Source organism: Monodelphis domestica, chromosome 2 (genome assembly GCF_027887165.1).
Source record: "Monodelphis domestica isolate mMonDom1 chromosome 2, mMonDom1.pri, whole genome shotgun sequence".
In the NCBI taxonomy this organism is placed as follows: Eukaryota; Metazoa; Chordata; class Mammalia; order Didelphimorphia; family Didelphidae; genus Monodelphis; species Monodelphis domestica.
This window is the reverse complement of record NC_077228.1, coordinates 111138141-111156824: the sequence shown is the minus strand read 5'-3', so window position 1 is coordinate 111156824 and position 18684 is coordinate 111138141. Positions and strand designations below refer to the sequence as shown.

At 42.9% G+C, this 18684-nt stretch overlaps 2 protein-coding genes across 13 annotated transcripts in view; one reads left to right on the top strand and one right to left on the bottom strand.

Annotated features, from left to right (window-relative positions):
* The window catches only part of SRGAP2 (SLIT-ROBO Rho GTPase activating protein 2), a 239853-nt gene extending 235337 nt beyond the window's left edge, over nt 1-4516 (bottom strand). For 2 of the 12 annotated variants that reach the window (XM_016430128.2, XM_056815830.1), the window contains exons 1-2: nt 3758-3901; nt 1142-1831 (exon numbers count right to left, since the gene is read on the bottom strand). In XM_016430128.2, coding sequence (XP_016285614.2) covers nt 1142-1208 — 67 coding nt within the window. In that variant the 5' untranslated portion in view covers nt 1209-1831; nt 3758-3901. Of the gene's footprint in view, nt 1-1141; nt 1832-2179; nt 2428-2832; nt 4019-4320 lie in introns of those variants that run through there. The other 10 variants (XM_056815828.1, XM_056815827.1, XM_056815826.1 and 7 more) reach the window with 10 other exon arrangements.
* A 100-nt stretch (nt 4517-4616) lies between these two features.
* On the top strand, nt 4617-18295 carry FAM72A (family with sequence similarity 72 member A). Its single transcript, XM_016430131.2, has 4 exons — nt 4617-7233; nt 8836-8913; nt 12646-12770; nt 18083-18295. Exons 1-4 carry the CDS (start codon nt 7082-7084, stop codon nt 18175-18177), a joined length of 450 nt encoding a protein of 149 aa, XP_016285617.2. The 5' UTR covers nt 4617-7081; the 3' UTR covers nt 18178-18295.
* Nucleotides 18296-18684: the final 389 nt, after the last annotated feature.

Genomic DNA, 18684 nt, shown 5'->3' with positions numbered 1-18684 from the left:
CAGGGAGAGGAGGAGGGGACACTTCCCTCTACCCTGAAACAAAGGAAAACCTAGATTTCCAGCCATGTGTTATAACATTCAAGGCCTATTTCCCATCCCCCAGCTGATGTCTCACACATGGCTATCTCCAGTGACTGATTAGCTGGCCAGGTTGAGTGGCCACACAAATGTAGGTTATGTGTTCCTCGTTAACAGGCAGGAATCCAGGAAATGAAGGGCAGTAAGCAATCTGGGAATAAGCTACAAGAATGGGATTCACTAGTCAAGTCTATCAGTGGACCTGGGAGAGGGGAGAACTGGTCACTTGGCCTCTCTACAAGTTCACATTTTCCTTCCTATTTTGCAGGGAATAATTCAGGGCTTTAAAATAAAAAAGGAGAAGCACAAAGGGTTAAACAGACATATCCTCCTTTCCCTTTTCCAGAACCACCACAACCCTGGGGGATGCACAACCCAATTTTAAACCCATGCCACCATCAGCAAATTCAGGGCGGCAGGAAGGGGAAAGGATGAAGGTGGCTTCCTTGATTTCCTCCCTCAATATAGCTGGGCTATCTGGGACCAGGCAGGGATGTCTAGCTGCAGAAGCTGTTCCTGGACTGTCTCTGATGCCACAGCAACTCTCAAGCTTGCTTTAAAATAGCTGCAGTAGAGGGGGGAAAACCACCCTTAGAAAGCCAGCCTCTGCAGAAGCTTTCCCAATAGAACACCTCTAGACTGCCTTTCCCAGTCCTGGTTAATCTTGGGCCTGTGAAATACATTTCCGAACACCTGTCAGATTTCAATCATTCTAAAGACCCAAACCCAGAAGCAGATTGTCTCTTTCATTCTTCCAAGGACCTCGCCCCCCTCCCCCCAAGCCAGCCAGTCAAGGTAAGGGGGGGGGGGCCTCAGGGAAATCTCCATTAGAGTCTGTGGCCCCTAGCCGGGCCAGCCGAAGAGGGTGCCCACCCTCCGAGGCCCCTCACCCCCACAGTCCTCTCCTCTGAATAAAAACTCCCCCACCTGCTCCAAGGAAGGAAATGAAACCTTCCCGGAGAGCCACAATAGAGTATATTTAAATTGGGGGATCCGTGTGTGGATACAGACAAACGCGGAGGAAGATTCATCTAGAAGTGCAGTTATTTTAGAAATTGCCTACCTTTGACCTGAGTATCGTATTCGGCTATGATCTCCTTATCCTTTTTGAATTTAGCTGGAGACGTCATGTTTCCTTCTTGAATTAGCTCCCCAAGAGACGGATCCACCCGGAAAAAAATCGGACCACTCAAATTAAAATCCCCAAGATTTCCTCCTCGGAGGGTCGATGGGTCTCCCGGCAGAATCCAGCGCTCCGCGGAGCCTCAGTCCGTAGGAAGGCTGCCGGCTGGGGAGGCAGCGAGCGGCCAGCTCGGCGGGAACATGCAGATGTTGGGGATGGTGGGGGCCGGGGCGGAGCAGAAGCTTCTGTTTCCTAGTGTTGAGTCCGGAGCCGGAGCCGCATCAGCATCAGCATCAGCCAGGGGAGCCGCAGCGCCGGGAGGCTGTCCTGGGGACTGACATCAACGACACAGGCAGGGAGTGGAAGTCCTTCCGCACAACAACATGGTGTGGGGGTGTGGGGCTGTGTGCGCCTGACAGTGTCAGTGTCAGTGCTAGGGTGTGGGTGTGTATCTGGGCGTGTGTCTGTGTGTGTGTCTGTCTGTATGTGTGTATGTATGGGGGGAGCGCTGGTCGGATGGTGGCTTCTTGTTGTGTTTTGTTTTACGGGCTCCTGAGATGATGCAAATCAAATCCCAAATGGGAGCGGCAGCAATGCAGGATCGGAAGTCGTTTTCTTCGGTTCACTTGTCTGTAAATGCAGGAAAAGGGGGTGGGGGTGGGAAAAGGATGGAGAAGGGGGGAATCAGCCAGAGTGCAGATACCAATACTCGGGCTGGGGGAGGCTACTTCTTCCAGAGCTAGGGACGGCTAGGGACCCCAAGCCTCATTCACCTCCACAAAACCCTCCCGGGGGTAGGCAGGAGGGAGGTGCAGCAAGGTCAAGAGAAAGGGGAAGCTTCCTCTGAATTTAAAGAGACAAAATCACTTCAAAGCATCGACAGGAGCCGGGGGAGGGGAGAGCTGCAGAGAGGCTCAGCCTGAGCCACTAAACTGCAGCAGCAGCCACCCACCCCACCCGCCTCAAATCTGACCAAACCTGAGCAGTGCCCAGCCTCAACCAAAGCCTTCCAGATCTGGACCTCCGAAGCTCCTCGAGGACATAGTGGCCAACGGACCCCGCCCCAACCCCAATATCTCCCCTAGACATCAAAGGGCGATCAAAAGGCTGAGGCTGGGGGGAAAGAGGGGGTGCGGATGCAATTCCCTGCAGGGACAAGCTACTAGCACACAACTTTTCCTCCTCTTCCTCCTCCTCCTTGTTTTGTTTTTGGTTACTAGCTTCCCTTGGCAGCAAATGTAAAGGGGGGGGGGGATGCAGAGGGGAGGGCGAGGTCTGCAGGGAAGGGGGGGACGGGGTGAGGAGAGAAGCCCTACTCTGCACGAGCTACATCCAGAGGAAAAATGTGGCCAGTACAGCAGGAAATGGGGCCGCAGTGTCCGTCCTGGACACGACCAGAAAGGCGCTTCAGCCTCCACCTCCTTCCCCTTCTTCCTCCCAGGAGACTGCCTGCCTTCCCCCGGGGTCCCCATTCCAACCCACCCAGGCCTGTGTGCAAGGATCAGTCCCTCGAGAGTAAGAGAGCCCCCCCCCCCTTCATCAGCACTCTCTGCCTCATCCCCGCCACCAAAATCGAGATCCCAGAGCCCCCCCCTCCCCCCGGGGCGCATTTTCCAGGCCCGGCTTCTCACCCCCAAAAGGCGCCAGAGAGAAAGAAGGCTCGGGGAAACGTGAGCCGGCTCCAGCTCAAGCCGGGGCGCATCACAGACTGCCGGGCGTGCAGGCAGGCAGACTCCCAGACTGCTGAGCCCCTCTCCTTCCTTCCCTCCTGCTAGCTCTCTCTGCTGTGCAAGAAGAGCCCGCCTGTGTCTCCCCCTTCCCGCGATTGAAGGAAAGGACAGCGGGAGGAAGGGAGGAGGGGAGGAGGAAAGCCAGGAGGAAGGAGGGACGGCGTGGCTCTAGGAGGCAGGAAGAGGGGGGTGGGGGAAATAGATGGAGGGGGAGCGAGGTGGGCTCCTCCAGTTGGGCCGGGTGAGGGGGGAAGGGTAGAGGAACCAGGCAGAGAGAGTGAGAGGGGGCGCGCTGCTGGGGCAAGGATTGCTCGATCTCGGAAGGGTGGGCCACACAAGGGGGGCTGAGTGCGGGCAAGTTAAGAGGGCAGGACAGAAGAAGGGAAGTGGCTTCAGACTGCACGCATTTCCCAGGAGCTGGCTGGGGAGAGCGAGGCACGAGGCACGCAGCCCTGTACGCTCACCAAGCGCGGACTGACTGACGGAGCCGCCTGCCGGGCTCTAGAGGCAATGGGTAATTAATCAGCTCTGCCTCCCGGGAAGGGGAAGGAACTGCTCTGCTGGCTGGGCGGTGGTCAGGTGCCGGCAGATGTTGGGAGGGGCTTTCGGAGCCGCAGTGGAGGCAGTCTAGGAGAGGGCGGAGGGCAAAGGACTATGCACAAGGCATCTGGGAAGGATCTCCCGAAGGCTGGACAGTCAGCTGCGGGGCAAAGGGATGGCGGCAAAGCCGACCGTGCATCGGTTGCCGCTCTCTCCTTCCTGTCCCAGTTCCCGGCTCCCTTCTGGAATCCAGGAGGAAGAAAAGGGAGAAGGAAGGAGCCTTTACCTGGCTCTGGCGCGGCTGGGTCCCCCGGCCCCAGGAACGCTTTCCCTTCTTAGATCCCTCCCCTCTACCCACTACTTAGCAGCTCGCTTTACTCCCCCCCAGAATTTCGTTGAGCCTCCCAGCCACTTCCAGGGATGGAGCTGAGAGCAAACCCACCAGTTTGCCAATCATTGCCCACCGTCTCTCGACTGATGGGAGTCGGAGCCATTAAGAAAGACTGATCCCGCCTCCCCCTATTCCCTCGGAGGAAGGTTGGACTGGAGAAACCAAAGGGCGTGGCCCACCGTGAAAGGGCGGGGTCTTGGGATAAGCCCCACTCCAGACGTCCAACTAAAGTTAAAGGAAAAAAAAAAGGAGGTGGGAACCATATGCTCCTAGCTACCACACGCGAACTCGAAAGGGTAGCTAGAACCAATTGGGTCGTGGCAAGGGGGCGGGGCATTGCGGGGAATTTTAGCCAATAGAGAATAGGAATCCGAGGGGAATGTCTAACGTCTTCCAATTGGAAGCTCAAAGGGCGTACTCCTTTTTTAACTGGGGTGAAAATAAGGACTTGACTAAACCTCCTTAAAGTTCACCAATCAGAATCGGAGGCGTAGCCAAGTTCTCCCAACTGACAAGCAGGACCGACCAGACACCGTTGCAGGGGCGGGCTGTTCGAGGTTCTTCTCCACTCAGAATTTCACCAGAAGGCGTGTCCAGAACCTTCCAATGGAGGAAGAGAGAGTGCCCAGCATCCCCCCCAATAGGAGCGCGACGTTGGTAATTCAAACTGACAAGTCGGTCAGGAAGGCCAAAGAAGAGTGAAAACGGCGTGTCCGGTGACAGGAACGTCGCGAGGACTGAGCCTAACCCACCTGCCCCTCCCTGCCCTTCTGCCCGCGCTCGCGCGTGCGCGCCTGTGACCTGTCCGGTTCGAGGAGGAGAGAGAACGAGAGCTTCGGGAAGCGGGCGTCGCTGAGGGAAGGGGGCGTCGAGGGAGAGAGGGGAGAGCTGAGGAGAGGGAACCTCGAGGGGAAGTAGAGCTGGGGGGCCAGTCATCCACAGAAAGAGAGAGAGCGTTAAGGGGGCACATCCAGGAAAACAAAGAGAGGGCTGATCTGAGGCGTCTAGGTCGAGAAAGAGAGCTTAGGGGGACTATCCAGCAGGAGAGAGCGAGATTAGAAGAGAGGCACCTTTGGAGGGAGAGAGAGATAAGGGGAATCATCCAGGAAAGAGAGAGAACTCTGGTGAGGTACCCACTGAGGGACAGAGAAAGCGTTGTAACCCACCCAATCCAAGACTGGGGGTTGAGGGAGAGAGTAGAACCGAGGTACCCTAGAACAGACAGGGAGGAGAGGAACTTGGTCCAGGAAGAGAGACCCAGAGAGGTTAATTTACTCCCAGAAGAGAGGGAGCTCCTCGAGGAGAGGTTACCCTTTAGAGAGAGCAGTTTTAGGGGGATCTTCCACCAAGAAAGAGAGACAGTCAACGACAGGTTTCTCAGCCCTAGGGAGAGGGAGGGAACCTTCAGGAGGCAATCCTGGAGGGATAGGGAGAGAGAGCCCAGGGGGAGCGATCTAAGGGAGAGAGAGTCCAGGGGGAGCGACTTGAGGGAGAGAGAGTCCAGGGGGAGCGACCTGAGGGAGAGAGAGTCCAGGGGGAGCGTTCTGAGGGAGAGAGAGCCCAGAGGGAGCGACCTGAGGGAGAGAGAGTCCAGGGGGAGCGTTCTGAGGGAGAGAGAGTCCAGGGGGAGCGACCTCAGGGAGAGAGAGTCCAGAGGGAGCGACCTCAGGGAGAGAGAGCCCAGAGGGAGCGACCTGAGGGAGAGAGAGTCCAGGGGGAGCGACCTGAGGGAGAGAGAGTCCAGGGGGAGCGACCTGAGGGAGAGAGAGACCAGGGGGAGCGACCTCAGGGAGAGAGAGCCCAGAGGGAGCGACCTGAGGGAGAGAGAGTCCAGGGGGAGCGACCTGAGGGAGAGAGAGCCTAGGGAGAGCGACCTGAGGGAGAGAGAACCAATCTATAGTTTGTTAGCCAGAGATCTGTGGGAGATTGACGAGGAGTCAACTGAGACAGACAGACGTCCCTGGAGGATAGAAGAGAGAGAGAGGGGACTGAGAGGGGACATTCAGAGGGAGTTACTGAGAAGTGAAGAGAGGCAGAGAGAGAGAGAGAGAACGCTGAGGAGCAGCATCCTGCGGGACACAGCAAGAGCTGAAAGAAGGACTATAAGAAGGGAGAGAGAGCTGAGAGGGGCCATCCAGAGTGATCTATCAAGAACTGAGAGGAGGTTTCTGACAAGGGAGAGAGAGCTGAGGGGAAATATCCAGTTAGAGAGAGAGAGGGGGGGGGATGTGTTTCTAGATAGGAAAAGAAGGAGGGAGCTTCAGGAGGACCCTGAAAGGACCACTCTTCCACCAGTGCGTCGCCCCAGAGGGCCTGAGAGATAGAGCAGAAGGGAGCCCCTCCCCAGAGACAGAGAGCAGGACTCTCCAGGAACCTAGAGAGGGGATTAGGGTAGAAAGTGTGTTCTAAAAGGGGCTTCCCAAAAGATAGAGAGGGTTTTGAAAGGCATCAGTCAGAAGAGTGGAGAGAGTCTTCGGGTGTACTTCCAGGAACAGCGCTCTCAGGAGAACTTTCAGAGAGAGTGCCATCTCCCTGACCTGGCTTGAGACAAATAGTCTTGAGGAATTCATATAGGTAAAGACAGGGAGTGCCAGACTCAGAGAGAGAGAACTCAACTTGGGGGCAGAGAAGAGAGCACCCTGAAAAAAAAAAAAAAAGAGGCGAATCACCCTACAGGGGAAAAGATAGTGCAGAAAAGAGGAGTAAACCGAAATTTTAGGGAAGATCCCAGGAGAAGACAGAGTAGAGAGCCCAGGGCAAAAACTCCCCGGGGGGGAAGTAAAGGATTTAAGAAAACAGGAGATGAGAAAGCCTGAGAGAAGAAAGTTTTAGAAACAAAGGAAAGTGTAGAAGAGACATCTGAGAAAAAGATAATTATTAAGACAAAAAGTTAAAAAGGAAAGCTTCCATTAAGATAGGAGAAAGGGGAAAAACAGCTAAGAAAAAAGGTATTGACAACTCGGCAGCTCACCTCCCCCATACTCCATTCCCTGAGCAATTAAGAGGAAAACAAAATCTATTCCCTTCCTGGCTCCTAACACAGGAAAAAAACAAAAAACAAAAACCTACTTGTGCCTTGCCCTCAGTCTGGGCAAAAGGCCTAATTTCCCAGTCCTAAGGCTTTACTTCCAATCTTCCAGTTTGGGGTTCCTGGATTGGACAGGGCACAGGCCCTGCTTCCTTTTTCAAAACCCTCTCTCCTAATCCTCTCGAGTCATCATGTCTACCAGCAATTATAGCTTCAAGAACCGGTGTGTATCTATCCTGTGCTGCAAATTCTGTAAGCAAGTGCTCAGCTCTAGGGGGATGAAGGCTGTCTTGCTGGCAGACACTGAGATAGACCTTTATTCTACAGACATTCCTCCAACCAAGTAAGTCAAGCTGACTAGGGGTAAGACTTCAGTTCAATGGTAGCCCTTTAACTTGAAGGGGAGAGTTAAGACTGGCCCTTTGGGAGACAACAATGAGGTTATCATATTGGAGTGCCAGCCCCTCCCAACCTTAGATTTAGTATCTAATAATCTCGTTGGAGCAAAACTGAGTGGGTTGAATGTCTGGACATGATCTGTGGTTTAGCCATAGTGGTCAACTGTGATGTAAGACCTCCAATTCAATTATAGATATGTGACCACATAGCCTTTAAGTCTAAACTCTGGCATTCTGCCCTACTATTTCATTGCATCTAGTCTTCAGTGATTTAGTGGATGAGTCTTATTTGATGCCCTTCATTTCCTAAACTTTGATCTTTATTGAATATGAAAATGAAGGAGTACTTTTAGAGAATATAATTGACCTGAAGGATGGCAGCTATTTTTTAATCCTATTTAGGACAAAATCAAAGGAAACAGATTAAAATTGAAATAACCACTAAAATTTACTATAAATGATAATTTAATGATAATTGATAAATGCTATAAAAGGTAACTAAATTGAATTATGGAATCTTTTTATCTGAACTTCAAAAATAGTCTAGATTCTGATCTAATACTGGTTCATGTCTGGTCCTGCTTACAAGTAAAGGAATGGGTTAGATTTCTTCTCACTGGCCTTTGAAACCATAAATTCTATGTTTTGTTATTTAATGCTTATCTTTTTAGAAACACACACACAAACTTTTGTAATATCAATCCATTTATCTGTACAGTAGTCATGGTAATAAGTATATTATAATAGTTAAATATAATGGGATGATACTCAGATTTATATAGCACTATCGTAGGAAGGATCTTTTCCTTATAATACTATTGTGAGATAGGTGATGTCAATATTATCCCTATTCTACAGGTAAGGGATCCAAGACTTAGTGAAGTTATGCAACTTCTTCATAGTCACAGGCTAGTTCATGGCAGAGCCAGACTTCTGATTCCTGGGTCCTGTGCTCTTGTCCACTTTAACATATCATCTCTTAGCTTAAATTAGGGTTAGGAAAGTGGAGGTTCAAAAAGGCAAATGACTTCCTGGTGATCTTATAAGAGGGGCAATGAAGTAGCACAATGGATAGACACCAGGCCTGGAACCAAGAGGATCTGGATTCAAATCTGACCTCAGACATGTTCCACTTGTGTGACCCTGGACAAGTCATTTAACCCCAATTGCCTAGTTCTTACCTTATAAATGATACTAAGACAGAAAATAAGAATTTATTTTTTAAGTGCCAGAGTCTAGAACAGAATTAGGAATTTTATTGTTGGTTGCTGTTCTTGTTAACTCATGAGAAATGGGAGTGTAATAACATGTTGAAATATATGTGGATCAATGAACACTAGAAAGAAAAAAAATGAAAGATTAGAAGTTCATGACAAGTTGGCAGTTGTTAAATGGCCCTTATGAAATACAATGTAGTTTTGCCTGTAGGCAAGGGGGTAGACAAGGAGACTCTTTAAGGTCTTTTACTGGCCTTTTAATCTACCAAATCAGGGTTGCTTCTCTGATCAAAAGAATAACTAACTATCCTTATATATTTTCCTCTCTAGTGCTGTGGACTTCATTGGAACCTGTTATTTTACTGAAATCTGCCAATGCAAACTGAAGGACATCGCCTGTTTAAAATGGTAATTTATAGCACTATTTTAGTTTACCTGGGGACTCCCTGAGAAGACAAGTATTGAAGCTGATGTAAAGTGAAACATTCAATGGGTTGTCTATGGGTTGAACTGTGAATTCCTGTTCCCTGTGAAAGGCACACTGAAAAGCCATTTGGAGAAAATAATTAAAGGAAAACTTACTAAATTACAATTTAAATTAACATCAGTTCAGAATGAAGTATGGTAGAAAGACATGAAAAGAAAGGCATCATAATGAAGTTACTAGGTCACTGGACTTGGGAATCAGGGACACCTGTGTTCAAAACCTATCTCTCAATTATTGTCTGTTACCCAGAACAATTCACTTAAACCCTCTGTATCTTAGTTTTGTCATCTGTAAAATGAGTTTGGATTCAATGGCTATTAAGTCCTTTCCAGGTCCAACTAGATGGTCTTATGAGAAGCATTTACTGAAATGATTACACCTCTTGACCAAGTTTAACATTTGACTAGAAAATAAGAATGATTTGTAATAGATTTAGATGTCCCATCATCAGGTGACTAACACTGAGAAGGGTGAAAAATCTTACAAATTCCATCATTCATTCTAGATTTGCTTTACTTCTGAATATTTTCAAAATCACCAAGTTCTAAAATTAGAGTAGCCAGCTTGTATTTGGTTTACAGGGACACATGTTGTCCTGCTACTTCTCCATCTGGCAGATCATTCTGTAGGTGGCAACAGAGGACTAGAACATACCTAAATCACACTAGAGCCGCAAGGTAGTTAGCAGAAACCTTGGATCTTGGACCTACACAGCTAATGATGTTTGCTCAGTATCTAGTAGTAGTATCTAGAGTATCCGGGTGTCTTACAAAATTACAAAAAACTGAAATCGCTGCTCTGCCTTCTGAAAGCTAAACACTGAAGTGAAAGGCACAGCTGTTAGATGATATTAATTTATATTTATGTAGCACTTAATATATACATCCACTCAATTGACCTCTGGTATATGAATACAGATATGATTATCTTTGTTTTCTACATGAAGAGATGGAGCCTCAGACAGGTGACTTATCAAAAGTCTCACAACTAGACCATGGCATAGTTAACACTTGAACCCAGATCTTATACCAACTTTGTTGTCCTTTCTACTACACCATACTGCCTCTTTTCTCCAAGGTATCTAAAAAAAAAAGGTTATGTTCTAAAAACCATAAAAGAAGACAGTCAACTTTTTTGTTACTCAAGGGAAATATTCTCTAGCTTGCCTGGTTAGAATAGTTTTGAAGGATATAAAATCTTAAATGGGTCTTCAGTACTTCCAAAGATCTGTTAACTAAACTAAAGGATTTTACAGCTTGGTCAGACCTTCTAGAGCTTGCTTTCTGCTTGAGATAACATTTAAGAATTGAGTCCCTACAGCCCAGAAAGATGTGTCTTCCTGAAGCATCAAGTGGGATTTTAGTGGTTCATAAAATAAAAATAGAAATGAATTAGTTGTTGTAGCAGAGAAATATTATTTCAAATATAAATAATAAAGTAGACAACAGTAACCTGTTTTCTTAACATATACTACAAACAAATGAAATAAACCTATTTTCTTACATATATATTGAGAATCAATAAAATATTCAAGAAGTTTGGGAATGTAATAACATAAAATAGTTGCTGCCATTTTACTTACAACCTTAGAATTTAGAGCTATGTAGAGGTCACTTAGCCTACCAATTTCACCTACCACATCCCCATCAGACTTCTTGAGAAACAGTAGTGCTCCATGAACTCTCTATGTTCCTTGAAAACCACACCTCAGCTATCCATTGCATTTGTAGGAAGTTCTAATTCATAGGGAGTTTTTATTTATATCAGCTCCAAATCCTCTTCCCTATAATGTCTTGCCCTCTGAAGAAGACAAGTAGGACAAGTCAGATCTTTTCTCCATGACAACTTTTAGTATATCTGAAGACTGCAGGTTGGTTTAATATAAGAAAAACTATCAGCATAATTGACTATATCAATAATCAACCCAACAGAAATCACATGATTATCTTAACAGTTGCAGAAAAAAGCCTTTGACAAAATACAAGACCCAATCCTTTTGAAAACATCAGAAAGCATAGGATTAAATGGACCTTTCCTTAAAATAATAAGTAGTATTTATTTAAAACCACCAGCAAATATCATCTGCAAGGGAGATAAGTTAGAAGACTTCCCAATAAGATGAGTGATGAAGCAAGGATACCCATTATCACCACTATTATTTAATATAGTACTAGAAATGCTAGATTTAGCAAATGATATGACATTGTACTTGGAGAATCCTAGAAAATCAACTAAAAAACTAGTTGAAATAATAACTTTAGCAAAGTTGCAGGATACAAAATAAGTCATTAGGATTTCTATATATTTCTAGCAAATCTTAGCAGCAAGAGTTAGAAAAAAGACTGCTATCTGTTCTTTCAGAGCCCTCTTTTCTCTGAGTTAATTATTCCCAGTTCCTTTTGCCCAGAGTCCACGAGGGGATCCAGAAGCCTCCTGATATAGTTCATTACATTTTGGTATAGCCCTACTCATTGGGAAATTTTTCCCTAAACTCAACCAAAATCTCCCTCTCTGCAATTTTCTTATGTAACATGGTTTTAAGCCCTTCTACCATCCTTGTCACTCTCTTTTATGTTCAGTTTGTCAATGTCTTTCCTAAATCACATAGTACATGACACTGTACACAGTACTCCAGGTACACATGTTATTCAGTTTTCTGTAAACTGGACACTGTACATCTGTTGGTCTGCCTGAGATCAGGTTTTCTTTATTTGGCTGCCACATCACACTGATGATTCATATTGATCTTCTCATTTCCCTTCCCTTTCTCCCCCACCTCACACCCCACCTTCACCCCCATGAATGTTAGCTCTAGGAGGGTAGGGACTTTTTGTTTTTGTCTTTGTTTCCACATCACCTAAGCTATTTAGTACTCTCCATCTATTACCAAGCATACCTCTTTTTCACACAAAGGACTTTCTCTAACTATGTTTTCCTACTCTATTCCTCTTCTACTTTACCTCTTCCCCAACTAATTTTTGGTACATCTTTTTAAACTAAAGGGTACAACTTTATACTTAGCACTATTAAATTTTATCCTGTTGTTTTTAGTCTATTACATTAATAATAATTTACATTTGCAAATATTCAAAGGACTATTTTATCTCATTTGTACCTCAAAACCATACTATGAGGTAAGTACCACAGGTATTATTATCATTCCTTAGTTTTGCTTGTATAGCCCTTTCAGTATCATATCTCTTTCAGATATCCCCCTTCTTTATATCCCTTGGAGTTATAGAAGGATATTTGAGTTCAAGTCTTAGATCTCCCACTTACTACTTCTATGACTGCCACTCTCATCCTCAGTTACTTCATCTGTAAAATAGATTGGATTAGAGAAAATTCAGAGGATCCTTCTATGCCTAATAAACTATGCTCACAGATTCCCAAAAATTCAGAGTTGAAATGGAACTTAGAAGCCATGTAGTATAATCTATCATCTAATTAATGCTACCCTCTACAATATTCCTTACAAGTGGCTTGATTAAAGGTCAAATGAAGCACAGCTCCCTGCAGCCAAGGACTATTTTATTGTTGACTTTTTATTTACAACACTTAGTAGAATTTCAGGCTCTTGGTAAGCACTTAATAAATATTTACTAAATGGACGAATATTAGTCAAAAGTCATAATGTCTGTTTTCTTTTTTAGTGGGAACATTGTAGGTTATCATGTGATTGTTCCATGCAAACCCTGCCTTCTTTCCTGCAACAACGGGCATTTCTGGATGTTTCATAGTCAGGCAGTTTTTGGTATCAACCGGTTAGATTCCACTGGTAAGAAACATTATCCATAGCTTTCTCTATCTTTTCTATAAAACACAAACATAATTCAAATTGCCTATTGTCAACTTTAATATTCTTTCAGAGCATCTTAGCAGGCTTAGAAGATAGAAAAAAAAAACATTTTTTTAATCACCAGTTATCATATAAAGTAAAAATGTTATTGCAGATTGAGCAAATCAAGCATATGAAAATTAATCTATTATTAGCAATGGCCTCTAGCAAGAAGATCCCCTGACAAAGAAGAATAAACTTTGAGGTATCAATTTTCCTGCTTATGTTAAACTAAAACGCTGAGGTCACTACTGAAATTTAAATCCTTTTTTTTCAAACATTTCCCTATTGAGAATATTGGCAAAAGCCCATTATTATTTTTGTGTTTGTTGTCTAAGAGTCCAAAGTTGCCTAGATACTTTTTAAAAAAACCCTTCTGTCTTAGAAGAGTGGTAAGGGCTAGGCAATGAGGGTTGAGTGAATTACCCAGGGTCACACAGCCAGGAAGTATCTTGAGGCCAGATTTGAACCTAGAACCTCCCATCTCTAGACCTGGCTCTCAATCCACTGAGCTACCCAGCTGTCCCCTGCCTAGATTCTTAAAAAAAAACAAACTGATTAATATTTTAATTTCTCTGGCCCATTCTTCTTACTCCACTTACATTCTTACTCCAGGGAATTTTTAAAAGAGCATTGGATTTAATAGCCATTTGATTTCCTGTGTTTTTTGATATTATCTCTGATTTTGAAATAGTTTTGATGTGATTTGCCCATACGTGGCACTGTAATAATTGCCTTTAATATTTTAGTTGAAGAGAATGTAAATAGTTGACTCTTTTCAAAATTGCTGCCTTTACTAATTACTTTGGTAAGAAATCATGCTGCCAGTGCTTTATAGATACATACATAATATATTTTAGACTGTTTGGAGCCTTCCAGTCGGTCATGTTCTAATTGTCTAGTGATGGTCTGAGTCAGCACTAACACAAAAATTTTTACTATTGCTCTGTTTCTTTAAATATATATGTTGGACTTAGGAAGTTTAGTGGGATTTTTAGGAGAAAAAAAACCTTAGGCTTAAAAAAATGGTAAAAAATTTGCTTTCAGTCATTTCCTTGGACCTAAACTTGGTTCCCAAGCCATCATTCAAGGCCTTAATTAAGAATCTAGTAGTTAAACAGGCTGTTTGCACTTATGGGCTAAGCTGAATTCCTTCATGTAAGATTTAGGTTCCTAATTTAAGCCTCTAGCTGTATGTTTGTTCTGATCAGGGGCACATCAAGGGGAGTTTTTGCTTTGATATTATTTTTCCTATATTCAAAACACGGTCTTTTTAAACAATTTTTGATTTATTTTAATATTGGTTAATTTTTCAAAGATAAAAGCACTGCATTCTTCCATTCACATCAAATCTAATCCATGAGAAACAGATGTATCACAGGATTTCCTTCCTCTCTTCTTAACAGAGAAAGGAAGGTGCTGCATCTGTCAGATCCAGTCTCTCAGTTTATTTTTCCTCCTTTGAAACAATTGTGCTAAACTACTTCATGTCCCTGCATATTGACTCAAAGAACTCTTCATAGCACTGATATTGTAGTTGGAGCAATTTTTTTTCTAGAAACTTGCTGCTGATGGCATTGAAACTATCCTTGCAAGTCTCCTGGGTAGCAGGATCAAAGGAATAACCATGAAACCTTAGAAAATCCCTGACTTCAAAATGATGTCTCTTCCAAACTCAAACCTCACTTCAGGCAATATTATGTTAAAAACTAGCCCAGAAAGAGAGTTGTTTTCCTTATTATAGAAGGTTTCTGGAAAAGCTTCTTAAGTCTTCCTAGAATAACCTGTACTAATATATCACTACTTGTAAAGTCAGGAAGTTTTTCTAACCTAGCGAGTCCTCTACACATTTATACTGTTTAAGCCTCATTTAGCCCTCACTCCTGCTTCAGTCCTTAGTCATCTCATGATCAACTCTCTATCACACCCCCTAGAGTGAGTACTTTCACTCTTTCAAATTTAGCACCCACACCCCTGCCCCCATACTCTGAGATGAATGCTGCTTCCTGCTTCCTGGGAAAATTGAGATAATCAGAAGTGGACTTCCTTCCTTCCATGTTCCCAAACCTTTCTATAGCTTCAAATTTTCTGTCTTCTTGCCCTCCTGTTTAGGAAAAATGTTGGGTTTTCCTCTCCCTGCTCATCATGTCTTAGAATCAATACTAAATATGAATTCCAAGGCAGAAGAGTGGTAAGGGCTAGGCAATGGAAGTTAAGTGACTTGCCCAGGGTCACACAGCTAGAAATTGCCTAAGTCCACATTTGAACCAGGGACCTCCAATCTCCAGGCCTGGAACCACCTTGGTGTCCTTTCCATATCCCTAGTAATACTTGAAGACAGTGGTTATGTTTCCTTAAATTCTTCTTTTCAATTCTTAAATGGTATATTTTCTAGCCTTTTCAAAAGCCTGGTAACTTTTGTCCAGACAAACTCCAAATTATCAATATCCTTCTTGAAACAGTACCCAAAAATGAACACAATAGTCCACATGTGGTCTGACAAGGTTAGAGGGGCTATCATTCCCTTGTTCTGGACTAGATCATACTAGACTTGACACCAGGAGTTCAAATCCTGCTTCTAATACTTCACTAGTTTGACACCCTAGGCAAACCACTTAACTTTTCTCAGTTTTTATTTCTCCATCTGTAAAATTGAGATAATAATAGCCCCAAAGTTGTTGTATGGATTAAATGGAATAATGCACATAAAATACTTTGCAAACCTTAAAGCACTATATAAATATCATTATTATGTCTATATTAATACAGCCTATGGTTACTAATTTTTTTGGCTACCATGCCACCTTGTTGATTCAAATTGAACTTGTTGTCCAACTAAAAATAGTTCTTTATCATGAAAGCTGTGGTTTTAAGCACATTTTCTTTCATTTTCTAGTTGTGCGATTGAATTTTTTTAATCCAAGTGTAGGATTTCATACTTTTCGTTTTAAATTTCACCTTAGATGCAGGTCATTTCTGATCCTGACTCTGTCATCCAGTGTGTTAGCTATCCCTCTTAGCTCCATGTCATCTACAGACTTAATGAGTTTGCCATCAATGCCTTCTCTTAAAAAAAAAAAACACAACAAAACCTCTTACCTTCTGGCTTAGAATTGATATTAAATATTGATTCTTTTCTAGATAGGATCACATAGCTAGGAAGTATCTGAGGTCAAATTTGAACCCAGAGCTCCTGACTCCAGGCCTGGCTCTCTATCTACTTTCCAATTAGCTGCCTTACTGTATTGTTAACCATTAAAACCCACAAGTCTTCCCCAGAGCAATTGTTTAACAACATCTCACCTATCCTCTAGTTGCACACCTGATTTTTTTTAACCCACATGTAGAATTTTACATTAATTCCTGTTAAACTTTATCTTATTGGATTCAATCTAATATGGGTACCAAATTTTAAGAAGGGGCAGGGATAAGCTAGAGAGAGTTCAAAGAAAGGCAGCCAAGGTCATAAGGTTTAGAGGTCCCCTAGATCAATCCACCCATGAGTTCATAGTCTGACCCCAGTTAAGGAACAGAGACCAGAAAGGTCAAGCATCTTGACCAGAGCCACACAGATAGTGAATGGAAGAGTTGTGATTTTAACCAAGTCCTTTGAGTCCAAATCTAACTCAGACCATGTGAGAATCAACTGAAGGACCTGAGAGGCGGTCTTAGGTGAGGAGGAGACTTAACAGGAAACATGATAGCCACCTTCATGTCTATGAAGGGCTGTCATATTGAAGAGAAATTTTATGAACTATGCTTGGCCATAAGTCTTAGGAATAATGGGTGGAAATTGCAGAGGGACAATTTCAGTTTGTTATACAGAAAACTTTCCAAACTGTTAGAACTTCCCAAAAGAAGACTGTGTTGCCTCTTCAGGTCATGGATTCCTCCTTACTTTGAATCTTAAATCAGATATGTTGGAGAAAGGATCCTTTTTTAAGTTCAGTTTGAACCCTTCCTTTTCTGAAATTTCATGAACTGTGAAGTCATTATTGAGTTTAGTAATAATTCTGAATCCAGCCAAGATCAATTATTCTCCATTTTATATATCCTGTTAATCTCCATTAGCTTCTCCAGAAGTCAAAATTGAGTATACATTTTTTCCAATTTAGTGCTTTCAAGTTGTGCTATATATTTTATTAAGTATCCATTGTGTCTAGATTAACTCTAATTCTTAACCAATTTAGCTTTCTTTTAGTGTATATTACATATATGTATACATACATATGATAATTTCTATGAAACCTGAGTTTCAAAAGGTTTTTAAAGGGAGGTCACTATTTTTTCTATCTATCTATTGTTATGCCCTAATCCTAAGGTAATTACTAAAAACTATACCCAAATTGGCATTAGAATATATCATATTATAACTGATACCAGACCTTTCATGCCTATGCCTATAGGAAAAAAAAAGTTTCTAATTATTTACATTTTAAATGAGAACACACATATATTCAATCAACCAATCAGTCAGTAAATAATGTGCCAGTCCCTGCCTTCAAGGAGCTGATATTTTAACATTCATCAAAATGAAGTATTTAATCTAAAAAAAGAGAAAATGGGTCCTGAGACTTTGAAGTTATTTTTTTTAACCCTTCTGTCTTTGAAATGATATGAGTATCTGTTCCAAAGCAAAAGAGTGGTAAGAGCTAGGCAATTAGGGATAAGTGATTTGCCCAGGGTCACAGAGTTAGGAAATATATGAGGTCAGATTTGAACCCAGGTCCTTCCAACTCCAGGTCTGGCCCTCTATACATAGAGCCATGTAGCTGTCCCTAGACTATTAAGTTTAAAGACCTGGTATTTAGCTAAATTTCTAACCATGGGAAAAAAATACAAACAAATGGACTCTGAAAATCCCTTTCAGTACTGGGATTTTAGAATGTAATTCCTAATTTAAACATAATTCTTAGAGTTTAAATAGCTATCATTCTATATTTTATTATAAAATTTACTTTTGAAAAATTAAATCTGAGATGATTTCTTTATGTTGATTTCTAACAACTATAATAAGTTAGTAGTATTAGGACCAAAGAGACTATGTAGTATAATTGAGAAGAGTGGGCAGGAAATCTGGGTTCAGATCTTGGCTCTATTCATTTCTCTTGACATGGCCTCAAGTCACTTTATTTCCATGGGTTTCACATTCCTAATCTGTAAAATGAGATGGTTACTAAGATCTATCTGAGCCCTAAAGCCTATGAAAAAGTAACCTAACATGAAGTAATTTGATGATATTATATTTTCAGGTGTAAATCTACTACTTTGGGGCAACTTGCCAGAGGCAGAAGAAAATACAGATGAAGACACATTAGATATTTCTGAGGAGGAATGTATTAGATGAATGGAAATTGTGATATGTACAATGTATTAGAACTCTCTTTTCCCTATTTAAATATATATGACATTTATATATATGAACTTAAAAACTGTAAATAAACAGACCAAAGGATTTATTGACAGTTTTTTTCCAGAAAGAAATGATTTTATACTTATTGATTTACTCAACAACTGCCTTAGTTTGCTTTGTTCCTGAGTAACTACCAGTAGTGGATTTTTCATAGTGGTACATTCTTAAATTTAGGTAGGAGATGATTCCCTGTCTCTTTCGTGGGTCATTATGCTCTCTCACCTCCTAATTTAAGGAAATTTTGTTAGTATCCTAATGCCAAATAATTTTTATTTTAAATTGGAAGGACAAGTGCAAGGCTACCTACACATGATCCAAATATGACTGAGTCATAACTGGTTATGAAAAAGAAAGCAGGTTGTTAGTTTTTCATAGGTACCATCCCATTTTCTGTTGGTGAAAAATCTCTCTGATCTAGAGCACAACTTTTTACAAACTGTC